General features: G+C 37.0%; 1 protein-coding gene across 1 annotated transcript; it reads left to right on the top strand.

Moving 5' to 3' along the window:
- Positions 1-1,146: 1,146 nt before the first annotated feature.
- LOC140158649 (uncharacterized) lies at positions 1,147-19,810 on the top strand. Its single transcript, XM_072181818.1, has 5 exons — positions 1,147-1,179; positions 13,441-14,439; positions 15,057-15,270; positions 15,889-16,101; positions 17,018-19,810. Exons 2-5 carry the CDS (start codon positions 13,472-13,474, stop codon positions 17,225-17,227), a joined length of 1,605 nt encoding a protein of 534 aa, XP_072037919.1. The 5' UTR covers positions 1,147-1,179; positions 13,441-13,471; the 3' UTR covers positions 17,228-19,810.
- Positions 19,811-22,673: the final 2,863 nt, after the last annotated feature.

The raw sequence follows: 22,673 nt of genomic DNA, 5'->3' as shown, positions 1-22,673 counted from the left end.
GCCTCAGTCCAACCTCCCCCCATAATTCCAGGTGAAGTAAAACAATGACTAGGCCTAGATACTGGGAGAAATGAGGGTTTTGGGATTTTTTTTGCAAAATTTCTTGTTTTCTCTAAGGCACCCCCAGGATGGGTCACCAAATTTTTTGTTTAACCAGCCCCCCCCCCCCATGTTGAAAATCTTCATAAGCCAATGGGTATTAGGCCTACAGGCTACATAATATTTTTGTGTCTTTCTGTGAGTAGGGCTTTGGGGGAAATAAGAAAAATGTTAGGGGGCCTTTCCATTTTTATGATAGCTTATGATGTCTTTGCAATTGCAATTTTATACAGAAATGAAAAATTATAATTTGTAACAAATTAACAAATAAAAAGGGCCTCACTCATCATCGATCTTAAATTCATTATTCTATGCCCCTCCCCGGCTCATCAACTCAACACAAAAGTTGACAACCATGAGAGATCGAGAGTTACCAAATTGCGCGGAAAAGGGGTTAATTTTGACAGTGAAATCGGGCCTGAGTGAAATGAGCAAAATAGGGGTATTTAATTTGCACTGTCCACGAAATTTGGATAAAAGGGGTAATTGAGAAAATCCAGAGATTTTATGTCAATATTTAGTGTCATTGATAAGGGGTGTTTGAAATTCTAATCACTGAAAGCGGGTGTTTGAATTTCTAGTCATTGAAAACCACAAAAAAGGGGTTGTTTTTGGCCATATTTTGTCCTCGATTTTGCATGAAAAAGGGGTCAAATTTGATGACAAATCATTGCAAAAGGGGGCTTTTGAAAGATTTGGTAACTCTCATGGTTGTCAACTTTTGTGTTGAGTTGGGGGGCCGGATGCCCCTCATCTACTGATCTAGTTTTTACTTGGCCTTGAACAGAAATCACAGAAACGGTCGATACGAGGTCCGAATTGAGGCCCGGGAATTGAGGTGACACCAGAGGTGACACAGGCTGGGCATGAGCGCGCGTAATAGCGCTACCGACGCAGGACGCCACATAAAACTGGCTTTTAATTGGTGAAAAGTTTGATAGGTGTCCAACTTACGACTGTGATTGGTCAGTTACGCGCCGACGATTGATGCGTACAAAGAACTCGTAACCCGGAAGTGCAAACAATTTCAACTCCCGGTACGAAAGTTCGGATTCAAGGAAAAGATAGAAGACTGTGCAGGTAAGCTTAATATTTTTTCATCTAAGCTCCACCAGGAAACCTTTGAGTATTAAGTTTACATATTTGGCACTAGACTCGCTAACACTAATATAGTCCTGTGCGCCGTATTTAGGACTGTACTGGCACACGTCATTTTGTATTTTTGTCTATTTTTACTGGGCCTGCCCTGACTGTGGGGCAGGGTTTCGATACACCCATCGAATGTGTGTCATCAGCCCTCAGATCGGCCCTCGGTGACTGTAGGAACCCATGGATTCGATCCATGTAGGGTTTCGATATGATAAATGAGTCCAAAAATAAAATTGTAAGTTGGCCTACAGTCACAGCTTTGAAAGAGTAGCAGGGCCTAGCGCGACCTCAAAAATGCATCAACGCATATCAAAACGTTAGGGATTACTCATTTTCTTATTTCATTCCATTAACAACCGCGCGTACTGTATACTGTCTACTGACAAGTGACATCAACAAAAATCAAACATTTGTATTTTTAATACTAAAATCACAACTTTGAAATTATTAGTCATATATCACAGACTGTTGTTGTACCAAAACAAAACATGAGAATGTCCTGCAATATAATTTATGATTGCATCGAAAATAATGTAGATGATATTATTTACTCTCAAATAATTTTTATTCACCTCCACCTTTGTATTAAAAATGTTTTGTTTTCTGCCTGAAATCCATGTTTTTCAACTTTTCTATGATTTTCTACGTATTTTGACCATTTATCTCAAAGTGTTATAATGACATGGAACCATTGTTTACCTGGTCGAGGTATCCAATAGAAGCTTGGCCAATAATGGTCATCTAAGAAAGAATCTGATTTGTCAAGTGTCTCATTCGCAGGATCGCAATACACATGTACAGTGAAAAATCTGAAAAAAATTGGTACGAACAAAAACCCCAAATCACTAGGTATATTGGTCTTTCCGCATTCTGTACACCGTCCGTGCAGTGAGCCGGTTCGTATGTTGAGGTTTCACCAAAGGTTAAAGATGATAATCTGAGACTGCATTGAACTACACACAGAGATCGCGTTTGACCTTGTGATCCCTATAAACAGTGTTGGAAAGAAGTTATAAGTCACAGTTTGTAATGGGTCTCTCACAGCTATAAACGTTTTGATATGTAAAGGGCCCAGTTGATTTTCCCATTCGCGTATTTTGGGGTGCTAGCCCCCCGGGGTAAAAGCAGGGGGCGGCCAAAATGAAGTGGCAGCGGAAGAAGAAGGGGTGGCAAAAACAGGGGCGGAAAAAATGAAGGGGGCGGCAAAAAGACTTGGTAAATAAAAAAGGGCGGAAAAATTTGATAAAGTATAAAAAAAATGTGCTCTTCACTTTTTCAAACCACCAAAAAAAAAATTGGGTCAACCTTTTCGGGCTGTTGTGGAAGGGGCGGCAAAATTGAATTTTCTTCAGCCCCCCCCGGGGTTGGAGCGTTCATGGTACGCCACTGTTTCCAGACCCGTTAAGCCCTGCAAAGCCCTAATTTAAGGGGTCAGGTAAGAATCTAAGGGGTCCGAAGTTCTGAACTTTGAAAATAGTCAATAATAATACTTAAAAACTAAAGGGCATTTCGTGATCCACAGCCTCATCCCCTAGACTATGCGATAGTCGATATTTGGTCTTTTTTTTATTTTTTATTCTTCACTTTATTTTGTGTGATCTCTGCATTATTTTGTCTGATCTTGGCAAGTATTAATCACTGCTTCACGTACATTGTTATTTTCAATTCATTCAATCTGGATCTATATCACTCCCGGATACCACTGACTGCTTTGCGAAATCGCCAACATACCGCTATAGCGCTCCCAATTATAAGTTAATTGTTTCCCCACAAATTTCCCCATGAGAGGGCTCCCTTTACTGTTACTGTTAAATTTGAGTTTGCTCCCAACCCAGTGAAAATGCATTCAAATTCAATGCATTTTGATATCATTAAGGGGGTACTACACCCCTGTGGTAAATTTGTGACTATTTTTGCATTTTTCTCAAAAAATAACAACAGAATATGGTAACAAAAGTAATGTATATTATTGGGGCAAGGAATCCAATTACTTTACTGAAATTTCAGTGACTCAAGACAAGCGGTTCAGTATATGATTGGAAATGAGGTACATCCTAGCGGTACCTTATTTCTTATCATAAATAACAAACCGCTTGTCATGGGTCACTGAAATTCCAGTGTAGTAATTGGATTCTCGCCTATAATATATGTAACTTTGTTACCACTGTATTATTAGTTTTTGAGAAAAATGCAAAAATAGACACAAATTTATCGAGGGGTGTAGTACCCCCTTAATAGAGTATGACATGAATACAAAATATAAATTTTCTTATTAAAAACACAAAACATTGTGCAATGTTTGTTTTTTTAGGTCAACCATGAATGATCCTAGCATTTAAGTCTAGGTCCAGAGACACTACAAAACCAAAAAAACTTTAAAAAAAAACTTTTTCAAAAACAAAATTATTATTTTTTTTTGTTTGCAATTTCAGTTACCCGCCCGAAAAATGCGCCGGCACAAAATTACCCAAAATCACACCCCTATTAGGTACACTGTGTGCAGAAAAAAGTAGGAGGTACATGTATTGAATCTATTGATCCTAGTTATGCTATTTAAGAATAATAAATGATCACATGTTGTAGGCAATTTGATTGACACATGTATCCCCGGTGGGTTCAGTTTGTATTTAAAGGTAGGACGTATGACCGTTCCAGGATTTGAAAATGACCCCTATTTCACGGGGAATCAAGGACATTTGCAGCAATTTTACCCCCTATTTTGCACGAAATCAAGGAAAATTTGCCCCCAAATACCTCCCCTATTTTTATCATTTTGAGGACGCATTTTCATTTCACCCCCTTATCACGAGGAATCAAGGACATTTTTTCGAAATAAATACCCATATTTTTACCATTTAAGGACGCTTTTGAATTTTTACCCCTATTTCACGGGAAATGAGGACAATAACTTGAAAAAACTGTAGCGGTAAAACACGGACGAAAGTCCTAGAAATATACCCTATTTTTCATTTCAAGGACAATTTTGCTCCAAAACAATTTTACTGCATTATTTGGTTTTGTTGTTGAAAAATGCAATAAAATGTTTTTATTTTTTTTAAATCAACCCTCAATGCTGCACAAACTTTTGCCAAATAAACCTATTTTATAAATTTGTAATTGATTTGACCATCAATATTGTCATTGCCCTCAAATTTTTTGACCCTCCTAAGGGGGGGGGGGCCTTTTTCCTGGAAAAATTGAGTTTATATGCTTTTCTATGGGGTTGACCCATAATTTTCATGTCAAAAAGGGGGGGGGGGCCCTGAAATTTTTGAGGTCTGTAAAGGGGGGGCCCGAAAAATTTTCGTGATAAATTTTTTTTGCATCAGGTCCCCCCTTACAAGTGTTTGTGAACTGAACGGTCCCTAAGGAGGATGCCTTGCATTATTTAGGTGGAGATGCAGGCCTCCAAAAACCGCGGGAACGCGGGAACGGCGTTCCCAGAAAGCTCACATAGGTCACAGAAAAAAAAAAAAAAAAAAAAAAAAAAAAAAAAAAAAAAAAAAAAAAAAAAAAAGTTTTCGGCGACCTTGGAGAACCACTGGACCTATTATGAAACTTCAGGATCATTCACAGTTAATTTAAAAAAAAAAAAAAAAAATCAGAAAAAAATTACAGTTTGTTATCTGTATATGCAAACCATTAACTAATGTTTATTTCTTCATCTATCACATATTATAGATGCATTGGTTTTCCATGCATTTATAATATGTGATAGATGAAGAGGTAAACAAGTTAATGGTTTGCATATTAAGGATAACAAACTGTAATTTTTCGTAATTTTTTTCCATTTTTTTTTTCAAATTATCTGTGAATAATCCTAACCCTTCAGAATAGGTCCAGTGGTTCTTCAAAGTTGCAAAATACTTCTAAAAAAATGTTAAAAAATAAATAAAAAATTGTTTTGAGTTTTGACAGTAATACTTTGAAATTTTAAGTTGTGTTTTTTTGTGAAAAAGGATGTAAATTTTTATAGAAAACTGTTCCAAAATAAGGCTCAGATTGCACGAGAGAGCATCTAAACCCTGAGAGCTTCCAGGGCCCTTAAGCGGGCCCTGGACCCCGCCGTTAGGATTTCGCTTGGCGCTTGTGATGTCCTTCCACGCTACACACATAGGCCTATTTCAGTTATTTCACAGAAAATTTTCAGCACTTGTCATTAAGTTCCCAGACAGCAGAAAATTTTCTGGAGGCCTGTGGAGATGCGGTATTTAGCGTTTACACTAGGTTTGGATATTTAATAATTTTCTTTATTTTCCATAATAAAGAAATAAAGAAAATACCATATAAAGTAAGTATCCAAACCTAACGTTAAATATGGCACCTGCGCCTAATGGAAAGTTTTTCAAATTTCTGATTTTTATACAATTGTAAAAATGTGATAAACTTAATAACATTGTAAGCTAGAATACCTTGGTATAATTCATACGATCAAAATATTTAGTAGTTCATAACACAAAATAATTAATTACTGACCAATCAAATAGTTTAAATACCGCTGCGAGTTTAACTTCCTGCTATAGTACATCTTGATCGCATCCTCACATGATTGAGTGGTAGGATTGACTCAGGATTCCAACTTCCAAGATTTAGGACAATGATGTCCTTTGAACATCAATTGCAACTCTATTAAACTTCAATGTATTTTAACACAAAAAATAAATCTAACACAAAAGTAGGATGTTATGGATAAATGGGTATAAATTGAGATGAAGATTTATCACTGAAATGAAGTTACAAAGGCGTGAAGGAATCATAATAATCTTTTTCCAAGGAGAAATTTCCAGCGTTCGAAATTTTGGTTGTCCGGTTGCCCGGGACAACTAAAAAAGTCGCCGGACAACCAAAAATACTGATTCGGTTGTGCGCCGGACAACCAAAAATCTAGCCAAAAGTCACATTTGTAGGCCTACGGACAACCAAAAACTTAGACGGACAACCAGAAATTGTAATCTGGTTGTCCGTGGGACAACCATTTATTTTTCCTAAATTCGAACACTGGAAATTTCACTGTCATAATTAAAATGTTTATTAAATTATGCTAAAATTAACTTGGTCAAAGTCCTTTTGTTAGCAGTGAAGGTTTCATGAACATGATGAAGACCTATTTTGTAAAAACCCTCTCAGCCTAACCCCCCCCCCATTTTACCCTCCCCAGGGCTCATGTTTTTGCAAATGATAATGTACAATTACATTTACAAGAAAACTGGGTTCCCATGAAATTGGAATATGTCAAAAATGAACAAATACACAAATTCTGCTTTAAATTTTGATCATCAGAGGAGCCGTTTGATGAACGTTCAAAGTAATGGGGCCTAATTGTTACTAAAGAGAAACAACTCCCAAAATGTCATGTGGTTGCTTGCAACAATTATTGTCCAATAATATCCCTACCACTGAATTGTGAGCAAAGAAAACAGTACAAGTCTTTGGGCCAGACTAACCATTTCACTGCTCTGTCTTGCAGCACAGACAGTGCAGCTTGCAAATAGCTGCGTGCATGCCCACGTTGCCTGCAGCCACATGGACAACCAGTGCCCTGGTATTTGTCTGACCTCCAGACACTGTTATGTAATACCTCAACACAGTGGAAGCCTCAAGGAAAACAAACCAGTGTTGCCACATTTGTACAAACATTTCACATGAATGTATTGATCATTGCAAGTTCACATTTTCCCTAGGCACATTTTCCAAAATACATGTATAACACTTTAATTTAAAAAATTGGATAATGCACAAATATGATATGACATGAGTCTCATGTCCTGTCAGGAATATAATGAATGAAAGTCTGGGCTTCAGATGTGGTTATTGATATGGTTGATCAATTAATTGTGCATGACTGATAAATAATGTAACTGTGTGGGTGCATATGATAATGGCAACACATCATAACATTTGTCCTTGTATTGTCTGCTCCCTGCCATGCTATGTAGTCACAATCATTAGTTCATTGACTGTTGCCTGCAGACTGGTGTGGTAGATGTATGCTGGCATAGTGCACCAGTGTCATTCAGACCATGACAGGAATTATGTTAAAAGATTGTCTGTAGACTGTCTGTCTGCCTTATTATCATGCGATTGTGTGCTCTGCCATCGCAGTGCTCTGCCATATAGTTACTGTGTGTGCTAGCTGGTATATTTTAGTGAGATATGTTTTACAACATGCTTTGCTGAGTTTTCAATGTGCCAAGTTACATGAATACAACCAGTCACATGATTTAGACCTTGGCTTCATGTTCTGCTAATACATACATGTAGTAATTGGGATTGGAATTTATATGCTGAACCTGTGAACCAGTTCTGATTTGCAATGAGGTACTGTCATGTTTATAGGTATGTAAATTTATTATACATTTGTTGTACATTGCAGGTGGCCAGCCCGGTGGCCAGAAGATAAAGAGAACGGGAATGTGAAGTTGATAAAGTTTAGACTTTTTCCCAGGGACTTTAATCTTTCCATCAACCAACATCATGTTATTATCTTGTTTATACTTCAGCTTTTCATTTATTGTGCTATCATGATCAACATTTTGCAGCATTTTTCTTTCCACACATTGCCAGCATGCTTGTTATGTAGGCTAGTTTTAGCCACTGCTAGTTTTTACTGCTAAGAGCCAGAGATGCTACTCTTCAGGTTTCGACCTGAATTCAGGTTTTTTGTGAGTCCAAATTCCTGTGTTTTTATTTATTTTCAGCCCGTTTTGGGGCTTTTTGGCTTGCGTTCACATGCTTTTTCAGGTTTTTCTCGCCAGTTTCAGGTTTTAATTTGAGTAAAACTGAGTGGCATCTCTGAAGAGCATTTTGTTTGAGCCTGGTCCCATCAAAACTCCAAGCATGTCTCCAGCTGGCGCATTGGCCATCTATTTTATGCCATGAAACATGGGAAATGAGACACAATAAGCTTCCACTTACATGTAAGTCTGCTTTAATATAAAACTTAAGTCGTATTGTATTCAGGCGGCATAGGAGCGCAACACGTGACGACGAGGCTGGCGAAGATACAGGGCTGACAGCCCCATTCAAAATACACGGTTAGCAATTACAAATGGAAAATTAACATACTTGCAGTGTGGTACACGGTCGTACCCCAACGGTTTTAGAGTAAGATAATTTAGAATTGTTTATGAAGATTTCATGATTATGTGTTAATCCAATGGCGACCTCAAAATTGGCGATATCGCTTCCATCACCGCCTGACATGTATTCATGCTGAGGAGGACGCCCTCAATATTTTTAAAATTCTGTTTTTTACACAATTTTGTATATGTTCATTCATTATTAAACTAACATACCCTGAACAAATCAAGACATTGGTGCTCGTAGTGTTCCAATTTGCTTTACCTCAGTTGTTCGGCTCAAAATTAAAAAGGGACATATCTGACAGTAAAAGCTAACATTTTATGGGAAAAAATACTAATCTATTTTTTGTGGCAATGTTACAAATATGGCTTTAATGGGATGGGAGTCCAATTTGTGGAAATAGCTCTACAGTAACATTTATTTTTGCACTCTTCTCAGATCACGTTTCAGATTGTGCTAATTCAAAATGTTCAAAAAATGTGTGTACGGTACATAACATGCTATATATGTGTATGTAATTTTTCAGGGAATTTGCAGAATTCCTCAAAAAAATGGGGCCATAATATAGGTTTGTGTTGAAAAAAAATGTTTTGAAGAAAGCATAATTTGTGTACCCCCTTGAAATGGCTAGTTTAAACACCCAGGGGATTAAATACATGTAGGTGGATGACATTGTCATGTCTGCATTTTGTCAGGATTTCTAAAATAATAACAAAAAATACTTAAAAAATAAATGCATGCACATGCCACATAATATTCATGGAAACAATTTTTTCTTGCTCATAATATGAAGTAATATAACATCATTTTGGTGTGGTTGAATGAAGCCTTGCAATTATTGACACTTAAATAATGATAGCCCTGACCCAAGTCTTGTCTGCTCTCATGAGTTTACACAATAATTTCTTAGAACCAGTCTAACATGCATACATGTGCGATTTGCTGCAGAGCAATTATCATGCAGTATTTAACAACATTCAAACATTGCAATTCGGTCGATTCACAATACGATGCGCCTCCAGCGGTCGATGGGGAATGGACGAAATACGCAGTGCATCATGTGAAAATGTCGACATCAAAAGCCCGCGTAAACGAATTCAACACAGGAACATGTCATTGTGTGTGTAAATGTCAATATAATTATGGCACACGCGTATGTACACTAAACAGAAGTTTACAATAATTGTAGCAGATCCATTTCCGATCAATTGATCACACGGAATCCTTTGTGGAACTGTTTTCAGCATTATTATTATCACACTCGCGTAAAAACTCAATGGTGGCTATGAAGGCGATGTCGACCCTGGAGGTCAAAGTTTGGACTAGCAAGAGCAACCGTTGGAGGCGCATTGTATTGTGAATCGCGAGAATTTAAGTCTCATAGTGTGTAGTCTACTTTCTAGCACCTTTTGGGAATTCATACTCCAATATAGGCCTATATTGATCTTAAAAGAAATGAGTGAAGGAAGCTGTCAATTTCCATTAAAGTCTTGTGGTATAATACATGTACTGGTATGCATTGTATTTGAAGTTGTATCACTCACATAAAAAAAAAAACAAGTAAAAAGGGCCAAGATTTTATTTGTGGCAGGGCGCGATACGTAAGTATCTCGCTTAATAGGCTTAGGTATCAAAAAGAATGAAAATAGGAAAAAAGGTACCTTAATCTGATCACACATTTGACTCAAAAATGGTAAACTCAGCATCAAGATGCCGATAAAAAATCAATTGAAATTAATGTAAAACTTGGGTGAAATTGTCACTCTAAATAAAACTCCTCAAAACGTGTGCTTTTTTCTAGGTGTTTTTTTCAGGCCTCAGTCTTAGGCTGATCGCTACATATGCGTACCAGCAGTTTAAGGTAGCTGCCTCGAATACAACACCCTTGCAGGAAAATAGCTCCTGTGTCAAATCAATCAGGTCTTCATTACTTTAAATCTTTAATCATAACAAAGAAAAGTATTTCCCCACCTATTTTAAAAGTCTAAATAAAAAAATAACAATTATTATGTTTTTCTTTCTTTTTTGAAAATTCCCTAAATTTTTAATTTTCCTCAGGGATCATTTGAGGTCAAATTACTAAAAACTGTCATTGGGCATGAAACTTGGTGGGTACAGTTAACATAATAGAGCCAAATTTTTGGAAGGTAATTTCGTGGTTACCAGGGGTCATCTGAGATCAAATTAGTAAAAACTGTCGGATGGGCATGAAATCAGCCTGGTAATCGTGCCCAGCCGTGAACCACCAAAATTTAGGGGTCAAAGGTCAAATTATCAATATTGGTCCAATCAAGCTCAAATTGAACAAGTAAATCACCATGGGTTGTTGCAGGTTCATTTACTTAGCCAAAAGTAATCGCGAAAGCAGGCGGTCGCAAAAGCAGGCGAGACTCGTGGTTCGAGTTTTATATGTTATCCACATGTAGTTGCCAATCCATGTCAACTGGCATCAATTTGAAATTTAGGGGGTGTCAAAGAAAAAAATGTGTCATGATGCGAAAGACGATGTTTGGAGGTCCATATTAAATGTATAAAGGGAACCCACTACAACTTTGAAAAGTATGTGTCCTGGAGTACTTTTTTGTGTAGAATTCAAATCAGAAAACTTGTAATTCCTTTACTTAAAAAGCTTTTTAAGTGATTACAAAGATAATTAAATATCATGTGGGGGCTATGTAGAATTTTTTTTATTGCATTGCTTTTACAATGACATTTCACAATAAAATGTCCATCTGAAACAAAGGTGAACTCTCTACCACCCTTGTCCTATGAAGAAAAAGGGGGTTGCATGTACCACGATACTGATAATCAGATGGATGCTTTTCTTGACACGTTAAAGTGGCAGGGCTTGTTTTCAGTAGGTCTACAATCTACATTAATTTCTCCAAATTGACCACACCATATCACGGATATGCTATCTTCAGTAGATAGCAGAATATTAGCTACACATTGATTTTGCTTGAAAACAAAATTTTCACCAGTTTTATTCAAATTAATTATGCTCAAAATAATTCAGGCAAATCATCTTATGTAGCAACAGTCTGTGGCCCTCAGACTTATAGCTGAGACAAAGCCAAGGTATACAAGCAACAAAGTGGCCCTGGGAACTAAAGCGAGCTGGGGTCACTCGTTAAATGTTTTGCTATGCACCTATGTCCATGAAAAGTGTGAAAAAGGGGTCTTACTTCCACACAGCGGCATCTACTTCTTTTTGAAAAGGGGTATTTTTCAGAAGATGGGTAGTTGTACGAGTGTATAGGGGCTATAGACCCTTTGCTTCCAAGGTCATCTCGAAACAAGGTTCTACCCACAAAGTGCATGTTGTGTGTGTGTATACTTCTGTCAAATGTGTGCTTTAAAAAGCCTTCTGGTGCATTGCTAGAAAAGTGCAAGGAATATAAATTTATGCATTTTTTTCACATGCATTTGCAGGGAGAACCTCGTTTTGGTAGCAAGATGGCAGATCAACTGTGCAAAGGGCGAATAAGTAGTGTGACCCGTCGGCCATCACATGGTCAAAACCTGACGGTTTCAAATCACACATTTGATTTCTTTTAACAAGATGCTTCTTGCTTTTTCAATGACATAATGTTGGATGTGTACTTTATTAACAAAGTATAACAAATTCCTTTTTTTTTCTCTCTCTCTTATGTATATTTTCTAAATTATTAATATCATAATTTGAATGTTGCTTTTCAACAGCTGGCTTATTTTAATGTGATGGGCCACATTATCATGCATATTGTTTTAGCTTAGAGAAAAGAACAGCTGCTGTAGTTTGATGTACTCATGATACTGGACTGTATCTGAGATAGTATCAGACATTAAACATTGAGCTGCTGCTTAAACAATATGTGATTGATGATACCAGAAAGTATGGTAGTAAACAAGGGAATGGGGTGGGGGAAGCGCAAATATTCAGGCATGTGATGATTTAACCCCAATTTGTGTGATTGATGATTGTTATATCACCAGTGTGAATTATCAGTTGATCTGCCACCGGTCTTCGTTTCTTACAATCAATACACCCATGAATGGGAGGAGGGATGAGTTTATGAATCTGCCTCCAGCAAATCTACTGCCCATTCAATCCAACATATAACATGCTCTTTGGGAAATCCATTTTTTCATATCTTCCTCATTTTGCTTGTTTGTAAAGTGCATACAATTTGCATACAGAATTGTTCAGTTGTGATTTGAGTTTTGGATCAGTGATGTAATCAAGATCTCCAAATCCAAAACTGAGACTAAAACGTTTTCTTCTGAGACTGACACCAAAATCTTTACTTCTGAGACCAAGACCTTTAGTTACAACTCCAAAATCTTTACTTCTGAGACCAAGACCTTTACTTCCGACTCCTGAGACAAAGATTTAAGAGACAGAGACTTTGGCATTCCGAGATCGAGACCAAACATTAATTTGATGAATGAAGATTTAACTATTTATCTGAGGTTTGAACTTTACTGATGTTGACAACATTATACTTTAAAGCAGTTAACCTTTGTCAATATATTTCAGAAAATATTGATGTCACATCAGATCACACACCTTTTCTGAGTAGAGGAGAATACAGAGGCTCCGGAAGATTTTGAATATTGGGGGGGGGCCCAAAATTTGTGGCCTTCTCGGAGACGCCAAACGCTGAAGGGGTGGGTGCGGGAGGGTCATGGAAGCTTTTGAAATGCATACATTTTACATGAATTGTACCTTACATTTTGTATTATACCCTAAAATAATGAATTTTACCTTAAAATTATGAATCTGACCCTAAAATTATGAATTTTACCTGAAAATTTATGAATTTGACCCTAAAATTATGAATTTTACCTGAAAATTTATGAATTTTACCCTAAAATTATGAATTTTACCCTAAAATTATGAATTTTACCCTAAAATTATGAATTTTACCTCAGATTATTGGGGGGGCTCTAGGGTACTTGGGCCCCCCCACCAAAATTATTGAGGGGCGGGCCCTCCAGGCCCAGCGGTTCCGGAGCCACTGGAATATGTAGAAGCCACAGGTTTAAATTGTTTTATAATTGTAATGTTTGTCTACTAATTTATAGAGATGATTATATGACTCTTGTTTTCACAATTATGCATTGCAGAAAACCACCAAGTACAGTTTTCAATGATGAGATGTCAACAACAAGATATCCAATGGACCCATCACCACAAGATGATCAGATAGGATCTCATCTCAATAAAATGACCAACGACAATCCCCCAGCATCCCTGGCTTCCTCCATCCCTCTACCAATAGGGAGGAGGAATATACAACTGCAAGATAACAATGGTAACATAGTGGTACCAAATTATCTTGTGACTCCTAGTGAAGCATCATCTACTGTAGGTTCACAGCTAAATCAAGACGCATCTAATTCAAGAGAGGGGCATTTACATGTATGTAAAACACCTGTTGTTCCTAGTGCTCCAACAGCATCAGGATTTGATCAGTCACCTGTTGCAAGTAGCCCTGTGTGGGTTCGATCAAATGTGGATACCAATGATTCTGTCAGAACTTCAGCAACAGGGACACAGACTGTTCACACAACACCTGCATCATCTCTCCCTGTTGCTAACTCTGCAGCAGCAAGTGCACTCCCCACATCTCCTGCAGTAGTATCAGGACTGCCTAATGAATACCCAGTGGTGCCAACAGCAAACTGTGTACTCCCCACTTCTCCTGCAGTAGTATCAGGACTCAACTCTCAATATGCACCTGCACCACTTGCCACTCTTTCCGAGATGAGACACATTGATGACTCACCCTCGCCACCTGCTTCAGTAACAGGTAGCACCAGGTCTGGTAGTTTACACAGTGATGACTGTCCAGATCGAAGACGAAGGGCTCGCATTAGTCTCCAGCACCTGTTTGATATCGAGGCAAGTGTTGCAGCAGTGGCCTCCAGATGCGATGCTAATACAGGTGATGGCATGGGAGCAGATGATGGGCAGAATATTGGTTTTATCAATCCAATGACTGTTTTTGTTGATGAGATGGAAGGAAAAAGTGAGGCACAGTCTTTAATATCTTATGATGTGTCGCCATGGAAACCAGGATGCAGAGGATGCAGTGGAGCATATCCAAGCCCTAGTGCAACAAGGTATTACATTATTATTATGGGCTCAATTTTGGTTTGTTTGAGCCCAATATTATAAATAAACTAGTTTTGTTACAATTGACACATTTCCATCTGTAATTACATTGTTTTGAATCTGGAAAAATGTGCCAAATAATCAAAAATTTATTATTACTTATATAATATTGAATGCTTATTTTTGTGTGACAAAAAAGAATATATTGCACTTGATTGGTGAAATATTTTTTTGTACGACATTCAAAGCCATTCAATATCATATAATTACAGCGTTTAGAATCCTATGCGCTATATAAATCCAAAATTTATTAGTATTTATTATTATTTAATATTGCATGGCTTATTGTTGTGTTATAATAAAATATATATTGCACCTGATAGAAAAATACTGCACTCGTCTTCGACTCATGCAATATTTTTCTCTCTTCGTGTAATATATTCTTGTATTCAATAATATAAAAAGGCCTATCAAATTATATTGTCCTTAGAGTTCCAAAGTCAGGGTCAATCGGTTGGTTTACTTTTTCTTTTCTTTTTTTTTTCTTTTCTATTCAAATTGTGGCCAATGTGTTTGAGATTACATAAATGCAATAATAAGTAACTTTCTTGACTTGTTGATACAGTTTCAGCACTATAAGCAGTGAGGGTCCTATATGTCGTATCTGTCATGAAGGGGAACAAGGAGGTCATCTCATCTCGCCATGCCGGTGCACAGGAACGTTGCGCTACTTACATAAAAAGTGTCTAGAACAGTGGCTCCAGACCAGGAACAAAGACATCTGCGAATTGTGCAATACTGAAATCTGTACTCGGCGGAAGACGCAACCATTTTCAGAGGTGGGTGTGTAGTAAGCAAAAACAAACAAGGAAAAATACGGGAACAATTTTCATGTTCTCAGTTTTCTAATTGTACCTGACTTTTACGTTTGTTTTGCTTCCCACTGCTGTACCATATTGGACCTATTTGACCCCTAATTACCAACTCCTGTGAACTTTGTATAGTCTATTTGGCTTCCTATAGAGAGAGGGAGAGAGTGATGTCAGCACTTTGTCGGAGATACTCTGTGCATGATATATGTACCGCCTTTGATCGCATGTGTAAACGGCAGTTCTTCGAGTCAATGTGCACAATTTTATACTACATGCACTGGAGCACGCACTAACATCACTCTCGAGTGGACTGTATCTTGCATTAAGTACCCCATTCAATGCACATCTAGCATGAAAAAAGAATATGAACTGGAAGTTGATTCATACGCAAATTATCTTGGCTCATAATTTCAAAAGTTGTAATTATAATGTTCTATTTTCAATATTGTTTTGCATGAAAAATGTTCAGGTTGGTAACATAATAATAATAAAGTGCACCTTTAGATGTCTGACTAAGATAATTCTACTTAATGTTGGAAGTGTTTCGATATTATATTCAAACCCCAAATATTTTGTTACTTACAGTGGTTTCGTCATCCCCTCAATCCAAGAGACAGACGTAATTTTGCGGTGGATTTTGCATGCAGTCTCGTCCTCACCCCCTTGGTGGTGATAAGTGCCTGGCTTTGTCTGAATGGATCTGCCCACTACATGCGTCATGCGGACAGAAGTTTGGAAGGTCTGGGCCTGATTCTACTAGCTGCAGTGCTGATAGTAATCTTTTCTGCTTGGTCTCTGGTAAGATCATTTGTTATTGGGAAAGGGCAGAGCTAGCTGGGGAAGATTCTGGGAAGAATTCAGGAATGCTATCAACATGATCAAGACGATTCTAGACCATTCCTATAGACAAATCCAATTCCACAAAGTTGACCATTTAAAGTTACAACACCAGTTTGGTGCAGATGGCCCCCAGTAATGGCGGAATGAATTCTGACCATCACTAGGCTCGTCGGATTAGTGTACAATTGGAACTCTCCTGCCATTGAACATAGATACCACACCTTTCTTGACCTGGCTTTCATTATTTTATAATCACATGATACTTTTCTTTTACATTATTTTTTAATGAAGCAAGAGATGTTGTATAAAAAAACACTTTCATGGACAATCAATGATTTGCTTTTCGCATTCTGCAAAACTCTACTCATAATTTGGTATTTTTGGACTAATAAATATGCTAATAAACCTTGTAAATAGCAAACATGAAAAGCAATAAAGCCACAATGTTACATTTAACATGATGGTAAGATGGTAGTAGGTACATAGGTACCTTTCTTCATTGGGCAGGAAAAACCTGTGTCATTGGCCCCTGAACATGTTTAAAGCAAAACCTCCTTTGTAACCTGTTGGCAGTTTTGTTTTAAACATGTTCAGGGGCCAAAAGCACATATGGGAGTTTTTCATGCCCAACGACGCTTTATTCTTGCTCAAGTATGGCTATTGAATTCAGAAACTGGGACTAACAATTGAACATGCATGCATCTGACACTGGGGGGGGGAGCCATTTAAAACACTTACTAAAAATCTTTTACGTTATTTTTGTCTCACCATTTAAAACACTTACTAAATGTAGAGTTACACACAAAATTATAATTTAGGTTAAATATTATTTGAAAACAAACTCTTATCTCATGCTTTCTGATTTGTTTTTCAGTTAACTGCAAGATATCACTTCATGGTTTGGCGTGAATGGAGCAAGCACAATCAATTAGTAACAGTACTGGTATCTCCTCAGCCGAGCCCAGCCACAACTATAAACTCACAGCCAAACAAAACGTCTGAACAGCCGGCCTCTGATGGCAATTATTCCAGGGTCTCATCATCAGTGACCAACAGTGGTAATCATATTGCAATTGCTATTTAGTTGTACAAAAATATGACCGACTGAAGGTCCAAAAGTTACAAAAATGAAACCCATAGGCATTATATATTGTAGTACTAGTATATATAATATATATATTTTTCCAAAGTGTAAATCAACAGTTTTAACATTAAGCATTCCAAAAAAAGTTTTTTGTTAAAAATCTTAAGTGGATAGTATTTTACTAGATGTTTATCTAGTACAAAGTTGCCACACATTGAGTGCAACATGGTCACAGGGTGCCTTACACACACATATTCTGTAATTCACAAAAGCTTTTAAAGTATGGTAATAGCTTCAAAGCTTGAAAATGAATATTCAATTCCAAATGAGCAACAAATAAGCTCCATCCCAAGGATGTTCAGATGGATGGTTAGCCGAATAGGGCTAATGAATATTACAAACACGCTTTACAAATATCGGAATTGAGGAGAGTTTTACGTCTTTGTATGCCTTGATTCCCTACCAGATTCTGAATTTAATGTAGCATACAGAGTATCAACGAGTAATGACACGTTTCTCCCAGTAAGTATATAATTCTCGTTCCCGTAGCCATGATGTCTGATTCAAATCGATTTGAGGAAGGGGATTTGCAGCAGATTTTGCGCAACAACAATAAACCTTGCTGCTTCCAATTCATCCAAGGTTTAATATTGCACAGCTAGCCTATTATCAGTCACCGTGAAGCAAGCGAGCCAGGCAGACAGTACAACTGTAACACAGATCATTTTGCATGCTTGTACTTTTTGGCGAGTCATTACCCGGCGACCAATTTATCACAAATGACTCTACGCTGTAGTTGCTACGGAGACCAAAAATCTTGTCAAATACCATTTTTATCATTGTCTGTGTATGTGTGTGTAGTACTTTTGTTAAATTGAGATATAAATCTGTGCCTAGATAGTCCTATAGGCTGATAACTTATGGAAGGATTTATTCATTTATGTACATTCTAATATTTTTGTATTAAAAAGACTGCCTGTTCCAAATGTTACAGAATATTTGTAATCGTTGTATTTTGATCACAGATGAGATTCACTTCATTTTCAGTGAACCCACTGTGTAGAGAGTCGCAATCTTTTAATCAATATTGAACAAAACTTCTGGGTACCAATTGTTTTGTTCATTTCAAATGATTTAAATATATGTACACTGTTAAAAATAGTTCCGTATAAAAGTGGCAAAATTGCCAGCAATTTTCCGTTTTGTTTTACAGAATTGTCTTTTACAGAATTGTACTGCTGAGCTGCTAGCAGTTATGCCGATTGGGCATTATCCTTTGTATACGTAAATAAGCTGAGCTGCTAGCAGTTATGCCGATTGGGCATTATTCTTATGTAAAGAAGCTGAGCTGCTAGCAGTTATGCCGACTGAGCATTATTCTTTGTATGTAAAGAAGCTGAGCTGCTAGCAGTTATGCCGACTGAGCATTATTCTTTGTATGTAAAGAAGCTGAGCTGCTAGCAGTTATGCTGATTGGGCATTATCCTTTGTATACAAAATTATGACATGAGTGAAGAAAACGGTAAGTTGGCTGTAAAATGAAACACTGTAAAAAACAGCAATTTTTGACAGTGTACAATATTTAATTCATGTTATTATTTTTGTATTCATTAGATATATGTGTGACAATCCAGTTTGTAGATAGAAGATCACATGATTGTAAAGTATTTCTGAAAATGGTGTAAATATTAGTCAAATTTCTATGCATTTTGAAAATCAAAATTTATTATATCCCTTCAATATTTTTCTTTGTTTACTTTAATTTTGTCTTTGTTCTCTTGGTGCTCTCAGTACAAGATCATTTTTGTTGTTGTTTTTTTTTGTAGAAAACTATTTTACAATTGTGCATAATTTTGTTGATTTGGAGCAAATGCAGGCTTATTATTCAAGAAAGTGTTAGGTTGTCCACCACCACCTACACCAGTAGTGTCTGCAGGTTTTTCAAGTGGGGGGCATGTTTCTCAATTCTCCGACTGCTCAAAAATTTCCGGCTTCCTCCGCTCATAATGGGTAACCCCATAATTTTTCCCCATCTGACTGACAATAGTGAGGACTGTGCCCCCCTCCCGTTGCACCTGTCACTATCACTTGACTGACTGAATATGAAAATGGGGAAAACATTTTGCCTTTCAAAATAAAACCTAACCTGATTTTGAAATTACCAAACAATTGTTTTGTATGTTTCTTTCAAAATGTTCACTTTTTCAAATCCATTTTAAAAGCTTTAAAAAAAGTATTCACACTTCTAATATGGAAGGGATGTTATTATGGTTCCATTCATGTATTATAAGCGTCATAAAGTTTATTATGCAGTTTCTGACAATGATTTCTGTTTTGAAATCATTTTTTTTTTATTATTGCTTTGCCCACCACTACCCCAGAGAAGTTGTAGAGGACAACCAACCAATTTGTTTTTGGTCTTAAGGCAGTATCTAATCAAAGGAGAGTGTTCTCTACTGAAGTATGAGAGTGAATACTATTAGTAACCCCCTCCTTGTGAATTCAATACGAAAAAAATCACCGCTTTGAGGTCGTATCACATGACTTCAAACCAGTGATATTTTTCGTATTGCATGAACAAACGGGGGGTGGGGGGGGGGGTAACAAATTTATCATTCAACAGACATGATAAATAAATAAATAATTGACACCATTACATTCCATCATTAACAGTTGCAGTCATGCAACTAAGACCATGTAATACGGCACATGATGTAATGTAGCGTGTAATTGCCGTCTCTTCCGCATACACGGTCAGCACAGTTTACAATTCAATGCGAAAATGCAGACCTGCTGATTTTCGGTGCTGATTATATTTTAGTTTTTATATGAAAGCTGAACATACAAACTGAAATGTTTTATTCATGTCTACTGAAAGATAAATGCTTATCTCAGAAGCTCCATGACAGCCTTTTATAAAAAGCTCTTTCGTTTATCAATTTCAAAATGATGTATACATAAAGCCACATCTATCAGACATGAACGTTTTATCACTATTGATTTGTTTGAAGTCAATGGGCTAACCAATGAAATGTCATTATTCATGTCTACTGAATGATAAATGCTTATCTCAGTAGCTCCGTGATAGCCTTTTATAAAATGCTGTTTCATTTATCAATTTCAAAATTGATTTGGTTAGAAGTCAATGGGCTATGCGCATGCTACGTCTTCGATGCAGTCCAAGCTGGACTTATCTGAAGCGGACTTGTACAGTCTTGAGATGTGATCCAAATTTTATTTGATCTTGAAATATAATTAAGTTGCATCACATAGAGCATGTAGCATGCACATAAATGTACTATTTGTTTCCATCAGGGCATTATAGACAGGCATTGTAGCTCATTAATGTCAGTGGTAGGTGAACTGTATCAGGTATGGATTAAACATTTGCTATTAGTGTTTGACAATAAATGTAAAACCAGACATTCAATAGTTGTTATCAAAATATAATAAAATGTTGTGTTACCATGGTTACTCTGATAATCATGTCATGCTTGTACCAACTAATGCCATGTTACAAAAGGGTTCATTATTCAGCATTCAGCATAATTATGTCTTGTTTATGCTGAAGGCGAGGCTCAAGGTATAAGCAACATCATATCCATAATACAGTGTGATCATATAATGTGACATAGTCAAATGAGTCCCTTGCTGATCAAAATTGATTTTTTATTTTTCATTCGATATTTTATGACTTTCGGTTGCTAGGATATGATTATTGGAAAAAATGAAAATTATGACTACTTTTGGCCATGTCTCACATTTAAAACAATGAAATGATTATTTCTCATGATTGATATCGGTATTTCCAAGCATTCTGGTGATGTTTTAAAATATTGAGCAAAATCACAAGAGATTTGAACAGTAATGTCTTAGAAATATGATTTCTATTCTATAACTTATGTTTTTCATGTTCAATCAAATTGATGCAAGTGTGGTAAGAGGCATTGATAGAAAATGAATTTCCTATAAAATGGATTTTAATTTGCTGCCAAAACAAGTGATAAAATCATGAATAATTATATATAGGAACGGCAACTCCCAATTTTGATGGTCACCTATTATAAAATGGGCAAGGCAGGCTCTCATTGATATACTGTCATCATACCTTCATGTTACATGTCAGATTTGTCTGTAGTCATGGTAGTAGATGGTTTCACATTTCCCATTTGGACACTTTATTAGCACATAAATATTTGTTTCAGAAATGTCAAAATTTGTTTTTTTATTAATTTCATGGTGTTCTGGATTAGCAAATCACTGATATAATCCCTTTGATTTGGAGCATGCGGCCTCATAATTGCCACTATGACATAATGACACTACTATGACACTGCTAAAGCCTGTTTTTATTTGATGTCAAATACTTAACATCCTAACAGATGTTTATGATGGAATAAAGTATTTGCCATTGAATATTTGATGTTGAGTATGGGGCCACCATTTAAATGCGATGCCAGGAATAAAACTTGAAGTGAAGCAGACAATTGGCAAGATATTAATGTGTATACAAGTAGAAACATTTATCATATTTTAACGGTCTTATATTATGGGTAGGGGTGTACTCGTAACAGAATGTCAGCTTTCCTGGCGAGAAAATAGTTTGTTGCTATCAGCAGTGAAAGTGCAGCCTTTTCTATTGATCTTGTCATGTCTTTCCAATGTCATTAAAGGAAATCTGTACCATAAACTAATCAATGGCTATATAGTTGCAGTAATAATATAAACGACAAACAGTAAAAGTCCCAAGCTTATATGCGTCCAAATAAAGGAGAAATTCTTAATTCCTTACGACGATCAGCGGTCAGTTTGCAATCCATGGTGGCTGCCATATTGATACCCGATGCATTTTTTATTACGCTGTAACGGTACCCCCAGACAAACAAGAACCTAGACCTATAACTTTGGTTTGCGTAGTGAAGTCAACACTGCTTAGCAACGATTTTGACAAGGACGCAACCCGGACGCAAACAAGCAGACATGTTCGCGTCTGCAGAACATGTTGCGTTTGACGCGGGCGATAACGGCACAGCAATCACGCAAAGCGATCGCGTTTTTCGTTCCAGACATGAACGCTTATTTCTCCGCGTCCGACCACCCGACCAAAATCACCTTGGATACGTGGCTTCACCTACTGCCATGGTTAGGGATGGGCAGTTACAGGTCTAGGTGGTATGTCTATGACGGTACCCCAATTTTGAAACTAGCGAAATCTGTGCCACAAGCCTCGTCCCTCGTGAACTTTGGTGACACAAAGCGAATACTACCAAAGTTCAGATTCAACATTCGTTCAAAAGAAAACGCAACAATTTTTACCCATAAAACTACAGAAAAACATAAAAAAATGTATTTTAAGTAATATTTATGATCAATAAACGAAAAGTGTAAAAACAGCACTGAAAACAAAAATTCGCTGTGGGGGTCGCGAATGCCACACAGCAACACA

Source organism: Amphiura filiformis, chromosome 8 (assembly GCF_039555335.1).
Source record: "Amphiura filiformis chromosome 8, Afil_fr2py, whole genome shotgun sequence".
Taxonomy (NCBI): domain Eukaryota; kingdom Metazoa; phylum Echinodermata; class Ophiuroidea; order Amphilepidida; family Amphiuridae; genus Amphiura; species Amphiura filiformis.
Note: the sequence above shows the minus strand (reverse complement) of the source record. Positions and strands in the feature narration are given on the sequence as shown.

Bases quoted from the DNA above. Each gene is read 5' to 3' on its own strand.
- LOC140158649 (XM_072181818.1), top strand. From the start codon at position 13,472: ATGTCAACAACAAGATATCCAATGGACCCATCACCACAAGATGATCAG. The intron at 14,440-15,056 runs GTATTACATTAT...TTGTTGATACAG, and splicing joins CCAAGCCCTAGTGCAACAAG to TTTCAGCACTATAAGCAGTG. The intron at 16,102-17,017 runs GTAAGATCATTT...TTTGTTTTTCAG, and splicing joins TCTTTTCTGCTTGGTCTCTG to TTAACTGCAAGATATCACTT.